Consider the following 16,320-nt stretch of genomic DNA (forward strand, 5'->3'; position numbering starts at 1 on the left):
GTGCTCTTCCCAGCTTAGACAACTAGGAGGGGATAAGAGTCAGGCCCTCAAGGCATCATCCACCTTCCCTCCCTTGTCCCCGAGAGCTGCACTGGCACCATTCAGGTGCTAGATAAGGGTCAGTGTTGCCATCCGTCTGAGATCTTGATCTCACCTTAGGCTGTGCATCAGATGATGTGTGTGAGCCATCCATGGAGCTCGAGAGTGCCCTCCACAGGCAGCATGGTGAGTAGCCTGTGTGGCGGCCTTCTGCAGGGGTTCTGGCACTTCACTGTCTCCCAGGGATCCCCGTCTGCAAGCTCTGACAACCCACTTGCTGTAAAGCATCCCTCCCATTGTTCCAGGATGGGTTTCATGTGCTCCTGATAGTGCTGAGTGGCACTGGCTTAGAAAATGCCAGATGCCCTTGAATCATTTCTGCAGAATTCATTTGCCTTGAATCATTTCTGCAGAAGGAAGAACAGTAAGTCATCACGGCCTCCACAAAATTACACACTGGTTGGCTGGCCGGCCTCCCTCCCTCCCTCCCTCCCTCCCTCCCTCCCTCTTCCCTTCCTGTCTTCCTGTCTTCCTGCCTTCCTGAGATTGAACCCAAGATCCCCCACATATCAGGCAAAAGTACCACCCCTGAACTTCTGTCGCAGCTCTCAGTTTGGAAAAGCAATTCTAGAAAGGAAAGCCTGTAAGATTGACATTGGATTCAGGTTGTATCTGAAGTGATAAGCCGGAAGCGTGGGGGCTGCAGATGCAGCGATACTGACACTGACTCCACAAGCCAGGTACTCACGGCTTCCACATAAAGACAGGCTCTGTAGTGAGGCCATTTGGCCCCAGGGAAGCCTGCTATCCTTACAGCAAGCCAGCTAGCTGGGGACCAGACACCCGAGGGAGCCTGCTGAGACGCTGGGCATCATCTCTCTCTGAGTGAGCCACATTTGTGACTGGTCAGCTAACCACAAGGGTTTTCCTCACACATGTTCCGACTCCTCCAGCTTCTCTCCAGGACAGAAAAGGGAAAGCACCTTTAATAAATGGTCGAGCTTGGCATGATGGCACACGTCTGTAGTCCCAGCAGTCAGGAGGCTAAGAAGTCCAGGCTGCTCTGGGTGGACCCTTTCAGACAAACGCTTTTAGCAGTCAGGACCAGCTCTCTCTGTTTGATACCGTAAACCACAAGTTGTCGCTCTGGAACAGATGTACATTTGGGGCGAATAACACCAAAGAATAGACAATCGGGGGAAGCAGTCCGGACACTGTCCTGTGCAGATGCACACTGACAAGTGTGTAGCTGCCACTCTGGCAGCACTTCATGCCACTCTTGGGAAGGGCTGTTCACCTGTGTTCTAGAAAGCTTTATGAACAATACACTCACCCCACCCTTAGTTTTCCCCAGAACAGCCTGTGTGTGATGGCTTGGTTGTAGACTTGTTTCAAACAGTGATGTTGGAGATCTAGCGAACAGGGCCTGAGTTGTTGCTGGCAGATAGCTCGCAGTGTGCTGGGCCACATACCCCGCTGGTGGAGCTGAGCCTGGGGGCCAGGGGCGCAGGTGGTGGGGGAGGACTGTGTGGAGGATTCAGCAGAGCTCCCTGCAGAGGGCAGCAGCTTGAGCTTTGGTGTAGAGGTGCTCTGGGAAGATGGTTTAACCTGGGATCTCCCTGGTCACAGGGAGTAAGCTCTGTGTTTCCCCTCAGTGTCACGGCCAAGCAGCTTGGAGAGCAGCAGAAATGCGTCCAGCAACAGCTCACCTCTGAGTCTCAAGGGTAAGGCTCTCCCCTTCTTAGAGTGTTTAAACCTTCATTCACATTCATCGGTGCCTTGAACTCCTGCTAGTCTTTTAATTTAAAACATTAAGCCAGGCGCCAGTAGTAGCTCACGCCTGTAATCCTAGCTGCTCAGAAGGCTGAGATCTGAGGATTGCCCGAGCAGGAAAATCTGTGAGATTCTTATTTCCAATTAACCACCACAAAACAGGAAGTGATGCTGTAGCTCAAGTGGTAGAGCACTAGACTTGAGCTGAAGAGCTGAGGGACAGTGCCCAGGCCCAGATAGAGTTCAAGTCCTATAACAAACCAAAACAAAAAAAAAACAGAGGATCCCAGGGCTTCAAGTACACAATAATGCTTCCACTGGCCCATGCAGGCCTGCTCTGCAGCCCTGTGTGAGTCACAGAGTTCTGGATCTGAGGAAAGGTGAGGAAGAGGTGTTCCTTTCCATTGTGGCCAGGTAACAAGTGGAGATGATTTTGTTTTGTTTTTTTTTTTTCTTCCAGTTGTGGGGCTTGGGAACTGTCCCTGAGGTCTTTTGCTCAAGACTAGGGCTCTACCACTTTGAACCACAGGACCACTTCTAGTTTTTTGGTGGTCAATTGGAGATGAATCTTTCCTGTCCAGGCTGGTTTTGAACCACAATCATCAGATCTGATCTCTGTCTCCTGAGTAGCTAGGATTACAGGTGTGAGACACTAGGACCGGGCTGATTTTTTTTTTTTTTTTTTGCTGGTCATGGGGCCTGAACTCTGGGCCTGGGCGCTGTCCCTCAGCTCTTCAGCTCAAGGCTAGCATTCTACCACTGAAGCCACAGCATCACTTCCAGCTTTTTCTGCTTATGTGGTGCTGAGGAATTGAACCCAGGGCCTCATGCATGCGAGGCAAGCACTCTACCACTGAGCCACCTTCCCAGCCCAAGGGCTGATTTTTTTTTTAAACATGCTTTTATGGTCCTGGTGAGAATGTCCTGTATATCTGTGTGTCACATGCCCCCTTTCCTCTAGACTTGAACTCCTCTTAGCTCCCACAAGGTTGGAAGAACAGCCTGGCATGTCGCATTTGTTCTGCCAGTGGAGGAGAGTGAACAAGTGTGACAGCCATTAACAATGGAAGCATCAGTGCTGGCGTGGGTGCCACAGGGCCTGGAACGGGAGTGGTCCTGGGGATTGGCATGGCACCTCGGCCTGGATAATAGGAAAATTCATGAAGCAGTTCAGATCTCTTGCACTGGCTTTCCTCCACTGTACGGCTGACAGCTCTGTGCAAACACTTCTTAGCTGCACTTCTGTCTTTTGGTGACAGAAAACTGTTAGTCCCAACAAGTGAATTTTAAATGTAAGTTTTCCAGTTTGAGCCAGAATTTATCTGTGTGTGTGGGGGTTGTTTTTATTTGTTATTGTTGTTGTTGTTTTTCTCCCCTAGTACTGCAATTTGAACTCAAGGCCTCACACTCGCAAGGCAGATGCTCTACCACTTGAGCCATGACCTCAACCTCAAGATTTTGTTTTTTTAAAGCCAAAGTGAGCTGGGCACTGATGGCTCATGTGTACACTGTGGTTCCGAGCCAGCCCGGGCAGAAAAAAATCCATGAGACTCTTTATCTACAGTTAACCTGCAAAAACCTAGAAGTGGAGATGTGGCTTAAGTGTTTTAAAAGTGCCAGCCCTGAGTGAAAAAAGAACTAAGCAAGAGCACAAGGGCCCTGAGGTTAAGACCCAATACCTGTACACATGCGCGCGCACCCAGCCAAAGCTAAGCGCTTGACAGTTCAGAAAGCTCCCTCAGCACCCAACATCTTGGGCAGGAACTGACCCCAGGGTTTTGAGGGGGCTTTTCTTGGTGGGGCCCTCAGGAGCAGAGACCCGGGGACTGACCTGGGCCTCTTGTGTCTCCTGCCCAGGCTCTGACCATCTTCACAGCCGATCTGAGAGCTTCAGCAGCACAGACCTGATCCCCAGCAGGGACCAGGCCACGCTGCCCCGGGATGCCAGTGCCGTGGGACATGGCACCCTCGGTCGCCATGAGTTCCCACCACCCCGGAACGGGCCTCTCACCCATGAGGGTGCCCAGAAGAGGGGCACAGCTCCACCCTACACTGGAGCACAGCCCCGCTCGACCTCCCCCAGCAGCGAGATGGTCACCTTGGAGGAATTCCTGGAGGAGAGTAACCGCAGCTCCCCTACCCACGTGAGTGGCATGGCTGGTACAGGATCTGCCCCTCCTCAGCCTGGCGTGGGGCCAGGGTTGCAGGAGGGGGGAGGGGAGGCCCCTGTGCCGGGCTGGTGTGGTTGCAGCAGGATGTTGAGAATAATTGGACAGAAAATCACCAAGAACTGGCGCAGCTCGTGGCCTAGGACCGGTAGGGTATGGCGGATACCCCACCCACAGCGCCAGGTCTTGGGTGGTAGGGCACTGGGCTTGATGGTGGAGTTCTAAGAGCTTTCTTGTCCTGTGTCCTTTTAAGCAGAGGTTGGGGCCTTTAGAAGACCAGAATGACTATTACAGATTTCTCTAGCCGCCTAACTCTGCTCCAGTTATTCAGGTCGGCCATGGGCCCCATGTGTGAGCGAACGAGCCTGGCGGCCGTCCAACAAAGTGGACGGTGACCTTTGAGTCCTAGGTCGCGTCTCACTTGTTGTGACACAGGACTATTCTTTTCTTCTTCAGCAGTTCTGGGAATGGCACCCGGGTCTTTGTGCCTGCCTGGCAAGCACTCTTGTCACAGCCGCACACCCTGCCCTAACCGCTCATACCTAAACATTTTTGCCCAGTCACTTAAAAACGTAAAATATCCTTAGCTCACAGGCCACCTGAAAACCGGATCGGCCCAGCTCCAGTGCAGTGCATAGGGGTCCTAGGGTTCCCTCGTGCGCACCGCCCGCCAGAACCCACCCCATCTCCACGCACATCTGTGCTACCATGTGCCCTGTCCGGATTCAGTACTACTGAGACTGGTTGAGGGTTTTGAATACTTCGGCCCCACCCCTCTTGCTCCCCTTAAATAAACACAGTTGGAGTTCATGCAACTGTACGGTAAACCCTATGACCTGCACTATGGCCACCCACAGTGTCCAGTGCTCGTCCAGTGGTTATTCCTGGAGCACTGCTAAGCGGTGTGAAGGGTGCTTTGTCTCCGCAGACAAAGCCAACCAGCTCGTCCAAAAGTGTTTTCTCCGTTTGCTTGGTGCCTGGCCTTCATAGCTGGCTCAGAAATGTGAGTCATGATCCCAGGTTCCCTTCACTTGAATTCCTGTTTACTAAATGCTGACGGTCGGCCAGGAACAGGAGACTTTGAGCTGAGGAAGACAGGCCCTGCCCTCGGGAAGTTCGTGTCTAGCACGGCGGTTCCCAGACTTGCTCCTGCACGAGACACACCTGGCAGGCTTGCCAGGCGGGACCACTGGGATGTTTCTGAGCCCCTGGGAGTGACAGGGAAGGAAGGTCTGGCTCACGGTCCAGCATTTTAAGATGCCACTTTCTTCTCTGGGTCTGTCTTCTTTCTTCCTTTCTTCCTTCCTTCCTTTCTTGTCTTTTTTTTCTTTCTTTCTTCTGTCTTTCCTTTCTCTCTTTCTCTTTTTTCCCACACCAGTACTAGGGCTTGAATTCAAGGCCTGGGCACTGTCCCTGAGCCTTTTCACTCATAGCTAGCACTCTTCCACTTTGAGCCACAGCTCACTTCTGGGATTTTGGTGGTTCATTGGAGGTAAGAGTCGTGCAGACTTTCCTGCCCAGGCTAGCTTTGAACCACGATCCTCAGCATTCCGCTATCCCTGAGCTTTTCTGCTCGAGGCTAGTGCTCTACCACCTGAGCCATACTTCCACTTCTGGCTTTTTGGTGATTAATTAGTCTCTCACTAGCTTTCCTACCCAGGCTAGCTTTAAACTGATCCTCAACCTCCTGAGTAGTTTAGGATTGCAGGCATGAGCCACTGGCGCCCAGCTGGGGGTGTTTTCTTACTTGTAAAGTTCAGGGGCTGCCTGGGTGGCTTCTGCCGTCTTCCTCCAGTGATCCCTGTACCCTCCAGCCCTCCTGCCATCCTGAACATTTCTAGATGTACCCTGAAGAATCGCAGCAGGAGCAGAGACGTTAGCCCTGGCTGCACGGGGGAGGAGGCCAGGCTCCCAGCTCCGCTTCTTCCCTTGTCCTCTGCAGGACACTTCCAGCTGCCGGGACAGCCTGCTCAGTGACTACTTCCGGAAGGTCAGCGACCCCCCAGGATCACCTCCCAGAAAAGAGGGGGCCAAGATGCCCACCAGCTTTGTGGCCCCCACCGTCAAGACGGCACTCCCCCCTTCCGAGGGGAGGCCGCTGAAGCCCGGGCATTACGTGAAGCCGAGCTTCCGAGGGGCTGAAGCAGAAGCGCCGGCCAGCGTCGCTCCGCGGCAGATGCAGCCTCCCCAGAGCCTGTCCCTGGGCAGGTCCCGGCCAGCCACGATGCTCGCAGCTTCTCACACACCTGCCAGCCGGAGCGCGTCCCTGAGCCGGGCCTTCAGCCTGGCCTCCGCGGACCTGCTGCAGGCCAGCGGGCCAGAGGCCTGCAAACAGGAGTCCCTTCAGAAGTCAGGGGGTCCTGAGGCCTCGGGGGGCAGAGAGACAGGTAGCCACAGCCAGCAGAGCGCTGCGCCCTCCAGCTCCCACAGCCTGGCCCGGGAGCGGACCCCCCTGGTGGGCAAGGCCGATGGCTCCTGTCAGGGCCTGAGCCCCCGCAGCCGGCCACTGGACACAAGGCGCTTCTCCCTGGCTCCCCCGAAGGAGGAGAGGCTGACCACCCTGCAGCTGTCCGCCACGGCCCCCGCCCTGGCCACAGCGGCAGCCCCCGGCAGCAGCTCCCAGCTCCCGCACTTCTCCCCTGCCACGACCCCGGCAGCCAGGACCAAGCCCAGAATGCCGCCACATTCGGGGGAAGTGGCCGCCGTCACGCCTGTGCGGCAGGGGCTCAGCATCTCAGAGACAGACGGGGTCCCGGGGCAGGGCTACAGCGAGGGGCTCCCAGCCAAGAGCCCCGGTCGGTCTCCTGACTCGGCTCCGCACACAAGCCGGAGCCCGGAGGACTTGAGTCGGGGCAGCTCGAAGAGCACCCCTGTGTCCCCGGAGCCAGGTGGGGACCCACAGACAGTGTGGTATGAGTACGGCTGCGTGTGACATCGTGACGCCGCAGCTCCCGAACCCTCAGCCGCCGAGGCGCTTTCTGCTTCCGATGGCCTTTTCTCCTGTGCGCCCGTGGGCCCGGGCCGGGTTTAGAATGAGGACAGGGCTCCCACGCGGTTGTCCCAATTGTTTTGTTGATGGAAAACACTGTGCCAAGCCCTGAGCTCCACTTAGCGCTTCCAGCACTGGTGTCAGGGGCAAACCCACTGAGCGTGGGTCCAAAACCCCTTCACCCCGAAGCAGACACTACTCCAGTAGGCCGAGAGCCCTCAGCTGCATCCTGCTGACTTCCCTCAAAGGTCGCCTAAGACAGCAGGCTCGCCAGGCTAGGCCCTGGCGCATCCGGAGATGTCACTCCCTTCCCACGGCCACTGGTCCTAGGAGAAGCCGGAGCGAGGCTGGCAGCTCAGCACCAGGCCAGCGCCATCTTATTTCTGAGGTCCAAGCCCTTCCCGGGAAGGTGGCCTTTGCCTCCTCTTTAAGCTGTCTCCTGGGTTCTGGCAAACTCCTGGGGCCACCCCAGGACCGTCCCTCCTCCCCTTCCCTGGCTTCCTTCTCCACAAACACTGGACGCACCGGGCTGGGCTGCCCTGGCCCGGAATGAACGCAGGGCACGGAGGCCAGGCCAGCTGCACACTTGAAAGTGGGCGGGGCTGCACCCATTTCCCTGGCCTCAGATGGGTGAGGATTTCTGATACTCTGTGGGGAGGGGGGGAGATACCAAATTTGTTTTTAATATATATGTGCACACGTGAAAGATATCTACTTTGGGGGGGGAGGGGTCTATTTATGTTCTCTTCTGTCAGGAATCCTGCCTGCTGCTCTGTGTATTTGGTCAGATTCCTGACACTTAGTTTCCCGTTGTAATGGTGCTTCTCCTGGGATGGACTAAACCTCTTGGCTTTGTTAAAGATTTGGGGTTTTTGTTGTTGTTTTTGTTTTGTTGCTTTTTCCCTTTCAATTTAATGTGCTGAGGAGGAACTGGGGAGACGTTGGAATGTTAAGACCCATTGTAGGAGTGTTGGGGTTGTGTGTTACATAGCCGTTTGTTCTGGAACACAAGGACAGGGTTGTAATAAAATGGAGTGGAACCGAAGCGAGTCCTGGCCTTCTCTGCCTCCCCTCCGCAGCTCCACCCCAGCTGCCCACTTCAGTGCCCACAGCTGCTCCTCAGCCGTGGTGACCCACGGCTCACTTTGCCACCAAGTCTGAGGAGCTGCTGCCGCCAACCAGAGACAGACATGAAGTTTCCCTGTGTCACACAGCCGCCCTCTGCCCCACAGGGCTTTTATTGTGAGTCGGCACAAACTTTTCAGTCCTGCTTTGCTTTGTTCTCTCCTGTCGGGAGAGAAGCTGTTGACTTCCCATGGCTACTCTGTACCCCAGGGCTTCATCTGGGATTTGAACTCTGAGGCCTGAGATGCTCAAATCAGATGGATAGATGAAGGGAGCAAAGAAAGCATTTAGCTTTGCACACGTGACCAAATCCCTTCGCTTTTTCCATACAGCTCTACCTCGTGTTTCCTTTCTGGAACACGAAATTTACTTTGTAAGTGCCTTCCGCTGGCCATCCCTCCCAAGGGCTCTGCAGTCTATCTTCCTGGCCGCACCTGTGTTAAGTCAGCCTTCATCCTGTGTGGCCTGTGCAGGATTTAACACCCGGCCAGCCACTCGAACCCAGAACGCAGCCCCAAGACCCCCTTGTGCTCACAGGAACACCTACACAGAGCCTAGTACACTGTCCTGGGTTTCTCCCGACTCCCAGCATACACAAACACGTGTTGGTGAGCAAGCCCGGGCGTTGACTCCATCCTGGCTGCCCCTGGGCTGCAGGTCTGAAGCCACCCAGACCACCAACCAACTTTTCAGCTCCTCTCCCTGTGCTCCTCACCGGTGAACCCTCTCCCCAGTCCCCGAAGCCTGCGCTCCAGGCCCTGCCGGTTGGTCCATGTTTTGTAGGACACATTCTGGACCTGGGACCTTGCCTGGAATTCAGTCCCTTCTTTCCCACCCTGACTTGTGTGTGGCACTGGCCTGTTGTGGCGCTCTTATTTATTTTTTTCCACTTCGGTAGTGGGGTTCTTTGAGATAGGGTCTTACTGTTTGCCTATATTAGCCTCAAACCTCAATACTATCTACCTCCCAAGTAGCTGGGATTATAGGTGTGAGGCACAGGCTCCTTCAAATCCATTCCAGTGTTTTGGGTCCAGCATGAAGAATGCTGCTAAGATCACATGTCATCAAGCCAAGGGCAGCTTCTCTGCCCTCCTGCTGCTCACTGTCCATCTTAAAATGAGTGTGTTCGCCTCCAGTGACCTCCCCTGTAGTGACTCTCCCTCCCTGGGCCTCCAGCAGCCACACCCTGTAGGCCCTCTGCAGACTCAGTCCCGTGTGGCTCACCTCAGGGCACGCCCAGCCCTCATCACTCACGTCCTGTACCCATGCCCATGCTCACCTGTAATTACTGCTGTTTGCAGAGGACTCCACACTGGTCTCATCAGCCCGTCTCTCCTTTGAAACTCCGTACCTGTGCATGTATCCAAGTTCAGTGCCCCCAAGAGCCTCACACTCAAATGAAATGCCCAGCACCCAACTCACCCGCTCATCAAGCCACGCCCACCACACTGCGGCACACCCGCTCAGACACACCAGGAGGATGTCTGGCTATACACCTGTCTTCCCCTCCCTCCCCTCGCTTTGTCCAGTTCATGGCTTTACTCTCGGCCTTCTTTATGTCAACATCCAATCCCAAATAACAACAGTCCCTGCAGGCAGTGCCATGGGTCACCCCTGTGGCCTGGTAGCTGAGGACTGGCCCAGGGCCTGCCCTCTCCTGAGTCCCAAACTCTACTCTGTGTACAAGCGTGAGGTCTGGATAGCTGCGAAGGACCCGGCAGTAGGAAGGTCTCGTCGTTAGCCCAGAACACAGGCGAGGTCAGCATGAAGATCAGCGGAACATGGCGGTTCATTGCCTGTAATCCCAGCTACTTGGGAGGCAGAGGCAGAGGATCCCAAGTTTGAAGCCAGCCTGGGTCAAACAAAACGCAGTGCCAAAGGGCTGAGGAGCATTTGCCCAGCAATGGGTTTTCTAAGCCTTTGTTTATATTTCTTTTCCTTCTATACCCATGATTTGTAGGTTTGGGGTTTTTATTGCTAGGCTAAATCTTTTTGTGTTGTTATTATAAAGATGCTATACAGAGGGGTCACAGCTACATAAGTCAGGTGAACAGTACATTTCTTTTTAGACAATGTCCAACTGTCTCTCCCAGTTGTTCCCTGCTATCCCACCCATAAGTTGTATAGCTCATTTTCAACATAATGTGTGTGTGTGTCTTTTAAGTGGTGTCCCAGAGATCTTAGAAATTCCATTCATATTTTCTTTTTCTTTCTTTTTTGTCAGTCGTGGGGCTTGAACTCTGGGTTTGGGTGCTGTCCCTGCACTCTTCAGCTCAAGGCAAGTGCTTTACCACTTGAGCCACAGTGCCACTTCCAGTTTTCTAGTAGTTTATTGGAGATGAGTCTCACAGACTTTCCTGCCCAGACTGGCTTTGAACTGTGATCCTCAGGTCTCAGCCTCCTGAGTAGCTGGGATTATAAGCTTGAGCCACCCAGCTCATTCATATTTTCTTAGCATGTTTTCAATATCTTTGGCTTTTTTTTTTTGCTGGTCGTGGGGTCTGAACTGGGGCCTGGGCACTGTCTTTCAGCTCTTCAGCTCAAGGCTAGTGCTCTGCCACTTGAACCACAGCCCCACTCCGGCTTTTTCTGCTTATGTGGTGCTGAGGAATCAAACCCAGGGCCTTATGCATACAAGGCAAGCATTCTACCACTGAGCCACCTTCCCAGCCCATCTGACTGGTTTTATCTTCTATTTCTGTTAGCTTTTTTCAATTGGCTCTATTCTAGTAGCTAAGCTTTCAGATCCAGAAGCAGTAGGTAGAAATAATAAACTGAGAAAGTAAAATATCACTTGTTTTCTCTCATATACAAAATCTAGTAGCTAAAAATGAATGACAGAACCAGGCACTAGTGTAATCCTAACTACCCAGGAAGTTGAGGATCAAAGTTTAAAAATAGCCCAGGTAGAAGAGTCTTCAAGACTCCATTAATTAGCTAGGAAAACACTGAGCTGAAAGCATGGCTTATGTGGTAGAGCATCATCTGCAAAGAAGAAAGCCAGCCCTAGTACCAGCCTCCCACCATATCTGTACGATAACAAGGATGTAAAACAGGGGATGGGTATCCACAGGAGTGGGGAAAACATGAAAGAGAGTGTGGAAGGGTGGATACGCTCCAAGTATCCATACGCAAGTATGAAAACTAAATATAAAACTGCGTTTTTATGTGTTCCAAGAAGAAGAGAAGGAAAAGAGGAGACATGATAGGACTTGGGGCATTTTGCATCACATATGAAAACATCACAGCGAAACCCTTTTCTACAACTAATACGTGCTAAGAAGAAACAAGCATACAGCAACAACAAAAACCCCAAAGAGCCAGGCGTGGTTGTTCATGCCTGTAATCTAACACTCAGGAGGCTGAGGCTGGAGGATCTTGCATTCCAGGCCAACCTAGGCCACATTCTGAGACCCTGTCTCAAAACCCAACAAAAAGGCCCATACGTCAAGCTCTAAATATAACACAAGCCCATTTCTGTTGTGAAATCTCTTCACCTCGGCTGATTTCAGCAACCAGCACGAGGCCACTCCACACAGGACAGAAAGAGGTGAACAGGCTCTCCAACCCCAACTGTGCAACAAACACCACCACCGCACGGTTACAGTAGTGTGACTGTTCACAGGCATGAGTGTCTTTAAAAATCATTAGGAAGTGGCGAGTGTTGAGTATGAATTACCTTTGTTTTTAATATCAGTTATCTAAGTGCGGGCTTGCAGAAGTTCATTTTGAAGCATGGCTGTGTTTCACAACTCACCTGCCAGATTTTTGGGAATTCACCTGCTGGCTCCAGCCCCGCACTGGGGCGGCCCGTGTGAGAGGACGATGGCGGCGGGAAGGACAGCAGATGGACAGGCTGGGTAGTGTGCCCGCCACAGCTGTTCCTGCGGCTTGTTGGCCTCCCAGACCCAGGAGTGGCCTGAACATGGCACCAGGTAAGGAGGGGCAGAGGGAGCGAATTCTAAGTGATGGTGCAGGCTCTGCAGAATGCCCAGAGCAAACCAGAGGCCTCCTCCAAACTCCCTCAGACTCTGGAACTCAGAGCTTGGATTTGAGAGCTGTCATGTCCCAGAAGGGCCACGCGGGCCTGGCTGGAGGCTGGAGGGGCCTACCTACCTGTCCGTGCTTCTGTGCCTCTGCCCTCCCTCCTGGCACTTCAGCCGGAAGTCCGCCTGGCTAGGGAAGACCCCTCACCTCTCCATCCCTAGGGGACCAAGAGCCACGCCTGGCCAGGACTAATGTGAAGTCAGCCAGAGCCCATGGGCAGCAGCCTGGTGGGGCATGGCATGGCTCCGAATGTCCCCTTTCCCAACACCGACAGGCCTTTTGGCTCAGCCCACTGAAATAATAAAGTCCTTGTATCCTGTTCAGTCTGAGCGCAGGCAGAGACAAAACCAGCCACCTGCTCTTTACTGCCCCCACAGGGATGCTAGGAGCGGGAGGGGGTGTTCCCAGCCCTGGAGCCCTCTGGGGCCCTTCTGAGAAATTCTGCAGGCTGCAGGGTCAGGGGTGGTGGTGGGTTTCTGAGCCGCTCTCTGCTCTCTCCGTGTCTCCGCCTCCTGCTGCAGGCCCGGCCTGGCTTGGAACTGAGCTGGACCCAGCCAACCCCAGTCCACGCCCCCACCACAAGCACAGCACACCAGGCCTGACCCAGGAGGGAAGACTGGCAACCTCGCCAGACTGGCGCAGGAGCTGGGCATGGATGCCTGCCCCCTACACACACACACACACACACCGACATGCCCAGCATGCAAAAGCCACACACACACACACACACACACACACACACACACCAACCTGCCCAGCACTCCAAAGTCAAAATCCAGGACTAAAGAGCTCTGCAGGGAACACGCCAAGAGGAGGGAGGTTGGTCCTGGTGTTCTAGGTTCCAAACTGATCTGCCCTGCCACCCACAGGAATGTCATGAGGGACTGGGGGGGGGAGGAAGGGGGAGGGAAGGGGACACCTTGAGCCAAGCTTCCAGGGATGGGGCAGGTGTCAGCCAACCCCACCCAAGTCCCTGGGGTCATGCCCAGCTCCCTTCTCCCCTCAGGACAGCTCAGGGAAGTAAGTGGCATCCAAGTGAAAAGGCTGGCCATTCGTGGTCTACAGAAGTATACTGAGTATTTCCTGAGTCTCCATGTATCCCTCCATCCACCACTCATTCATTCATTCACCCATTCATTCATTCACTCCTTGATTTGAATGGGTCTCCTGGGCTTTGGTCTGAGGGGAGGGAACCAGTCTTTGACAACTCATTCTCTGGAGGGGACACAGATGACAACGTAGAGAGTGGCAGGGCCATACTGCTTCTCTTCTCAAACTAAGCCCCGGCACTCACAGGGCTGGGTGCACAATAGTGCAGTCACTGGGAGACTCGGGGTGCTTCCAAGCCTCCCGGTAGGTTTCAGATTGGAACTCCTCGTCACTCAAGGCAACCCGGATCGTCACGGCGCTCTCCAGACAGTGCCTGAGGACCGGGACTCGCACAGCCCTGTCGGCTGTGATCCAGTGGCCAGCAGAGTGCTGTCCTTGCTGTCTTAATCCTAGTTTTCCTCCCAAATGGCTTTCAAAACCCTCAGCCACCCAAGTTTCTATGACACCCCTAAGGTTTCTGTTCAAATGTCATACTTCGGAAACCCAATAGCCACAGAACTTGTATTAGCTCAGGAATGGAAACTTGCCATTTAAGACTGGCTGAGATATAAACCCTATTGTATCAGATGGCCCCCCAGCCACCACCCCCGGATGAGAATAAAGGAGGTCTCCCATTCTAGACAGCAGCCCTGCTCACAGATCTGAACAGATCTTGGGAGGATGGTGTGGCTCTCAGCTGCTCCTCTCTGATCCCAGCTCCCTCCCAACCCCCCCAACCCCCACCGTGTCCAGCACATGTGTTGTGGGTGGCAGTGGGGACATGGTGGCAGCTGGAAGCCCGGAGGAAGGGCTCAGGCCTCACCACCGAGGACCACCCGGTGCCTCTTCCTTTTTGCCAGTCCTGGGGCTTGAACTCAGGGCCTGCACACTGTCCCTGAGCTTCTTTTGTGCAAGGCTAGCTCTCTACCACTTGAGCCACAGCACTACTGCCAGCTTTTTCTGTTTATGTGGTGCTGAGGAATCAAACCCAGGGCTTCATGCATGCTAGGCAAACACTCTACCACTAAGCCACCTTCCCAGGCTTTGCCTCTTCATTTTGAAGAGACCTCAGTGACCAAGACCATAGCAAGGGACAAATGTGTGTGTGTGTGTGTGTGTATTCCATTTTAAAGGAAATCTTATTCCACTCTCAGAAACAGAGAACACCTTCTTCCACAATAGGAAAAGTTGTTGCGTAGATGAGAACAAAGAAAGCAGCCACAAAGCCTCCACACCTGTTGCTACAGACCAGCTCTCCAGGTTACAAAGGAGGAGTGAGAATTCCAGTGGTGGTAAAGACATTCTAGCACCCCAGTGATGCTTTCTCTTGAGTGGAATGAGACCAATTTGAAAGGAATTTGGATTGCCGGGGCTGGTGGCTCATGCCTGTAGTAATCCTAGCTACTTAGGCTGAGAGCTGAGGATTGTGGTTTAAAGCCAGCCTGGGCAGGGAAGTCTGTGAGACTCTTATCTCCAACAAACCACCAGAAAAATCAGAAGCGGCGCTGTGGTTCAAGTGGTAGAACACGTGAGCTGAAGAGCTCAGGGACAGAGCCCAGGCCCAGAGTTCAAGCCCCATGACTGACCAAAAAAAAAAAAAAAAAAAAAAGGAATTTGAACAAGGAATAGCAAAAATAATTAGCAAATTCCCTCAGGCTGCGCTGAGTGCAAAGCATTGCTAGGAAGTATGACTTTAGGACTGGGGTGTGGTTCAGTGCTAAAAGCTCCTGCCTAGCGAGCTCAAGGCCATGCATTCAATCCCCACTACTACTGAGAGAGCATGCACCTTTAGTTTGTCTGTGGGAAGCTAACAAATGAATAACTGAATGAACTGAAATGAACTGAGTGACTTTGAGCTTGCTGCCCGCTTTGCAGTGACTGCCTGTCCTTTGCCCTGGCCTCCTCCCTCCGCTCGTCCAACCCCACACCTTCAGCCCTCCAAGCTCCCGAGGACGCCCCACCTTCCTCAAGAGGCCTTGGAGCCCATCTTGGACTCCTCTGACTCTGAAGTTCAGTTCCTGGCAATACCCACACCCTGCCATATTTAGTATGGCAGCCTGAGGCGTCCCTAACCCCTCCGGAGGGCAGGGCAGTGGTGCCACCTAAGCCACAGGTGCTCAGTAAATGCTGTAGAGTGACTTGGTCATCCAGTAGATTTCTCTGTCTTTCTCTCTCTGGTTTGGTTTGTGGAGACTGTGTCTCACTACATAGCCAAGTTGGCTTTGAACTCACTCTGTAGCCCAGGCTGGCCTCCTCCTGGGAATTGAAGCCGATGACACCATACCCCGTTCCAAAGAATGTCTCTAAGGACTCCTGCCCCTAAAGTCTGGAGAAGGTTGTATGTGCCTGCTACCAATCAGATTCATCCCTGCCCTGCTACAGCCTCCATATACAGGTCAAATGACCCCCAAAGAGGGCAAAATCAAAGGCAGTCAAACACCAGTTGCCCACCTCACTGTTAGCAATACATCTTGCACGCTTGCACCAGAACAGAACACACAAGCCTTCCATGGACTTCCATGGAACACTTGCCAGGGGCAGGCATAGCTCTAAGAGTTTTACACTTACTAATTCAGAACATCCTGAAGGTACTCTTAGTACCTACATTTCACAGAGAAGAAAAGGGAGGCACAGAAATGTCATGTGGCTTTCTCAGGGCCACATAGCCGCTAAGTGGAAGCTCCATTCTCCAAAGCAGAGAATCTGGCTGGCCAAGCTCCATCTCTTTTTATTGTTAGTAGTGGGGCTTGAACTCAGGGCCTGGGTGCTGTCCCTGAGCTTTTTCACTCAAGGCTAGCGCTCTACCACTTTGACTTTCTTTTTTTTTTTTTGGGTCCGGTTGTGGGGCCTGAACTCTGGGCCTGGGCGCTGTCCCTCAGCTCTTCAGCTCAAGGCTAGCGCTCTACCACTTGAGCCACAGCGCCACTTCCGGCTTTTTTCTTTTTGCTTATGTGGTGCTGAGGAATCGAACCCAGGGCCTCATGCATGCAAGGCAAGCGCTCTACCACTGAGCCACCTTCCCAGCTGCTCTACCACTTTGAGACACAGAGCCACCTCCAGTTTTCTGGTGGTTAATTGGAGATAAGAGTC

General features: G+C 53.4%; 1 protein-coding gene across 1 annotated transcript in view; it reads left to right on the forward strand.

The window, feature by feature from the left end:
• The window catches only part of Ccdc88c (coiled-coil domain containing 88C), a 120,157-nt gene extending 112,143 nt beyond the window's left edge, over positions 1–8,014 (forward strand). The window contains exons 27-30 of the mRNA XM_042692561.1: positions 160–225; positions 1,695–1,763; positions 3,670–3,956; positions 5,923–8,014. Coding sequence (XP_042548495.1) covers positions 160–225; positions 1,695–1,763; positions 3,670–3,956; positions 5,923–6,912 — 1,412 coding nt within the window. The 3' untranslated portion in view covers positions 6,913–8,014. The remainder of the gene's footprint in view (positions 1–159; positions 226–1,694; positions 1,764–3,669; positions 3,957–5,922) is intronic.
• The last annotated feature ends 8,306 nt before the right edge of the window (positions 8,015–16,320 follow it).

This window comes from Dipodomys spectabilis, unplaced genomic scaffold (assembly GCF_019054845.1).
Source record: "Dipodomys spectabilis isolate Male_0828 unplaced genomic scaffold, ASM1905484v1 ptg000157l, whole genome shotgun sequence".
Classification (NCBI taxonomy): domain Eukaryota; kingdom Metazoa; phylum Chordata; class Mammalia; order Rodentia; family Heteromyidae; genus Dipodomys; species Dipodomys spectabilis.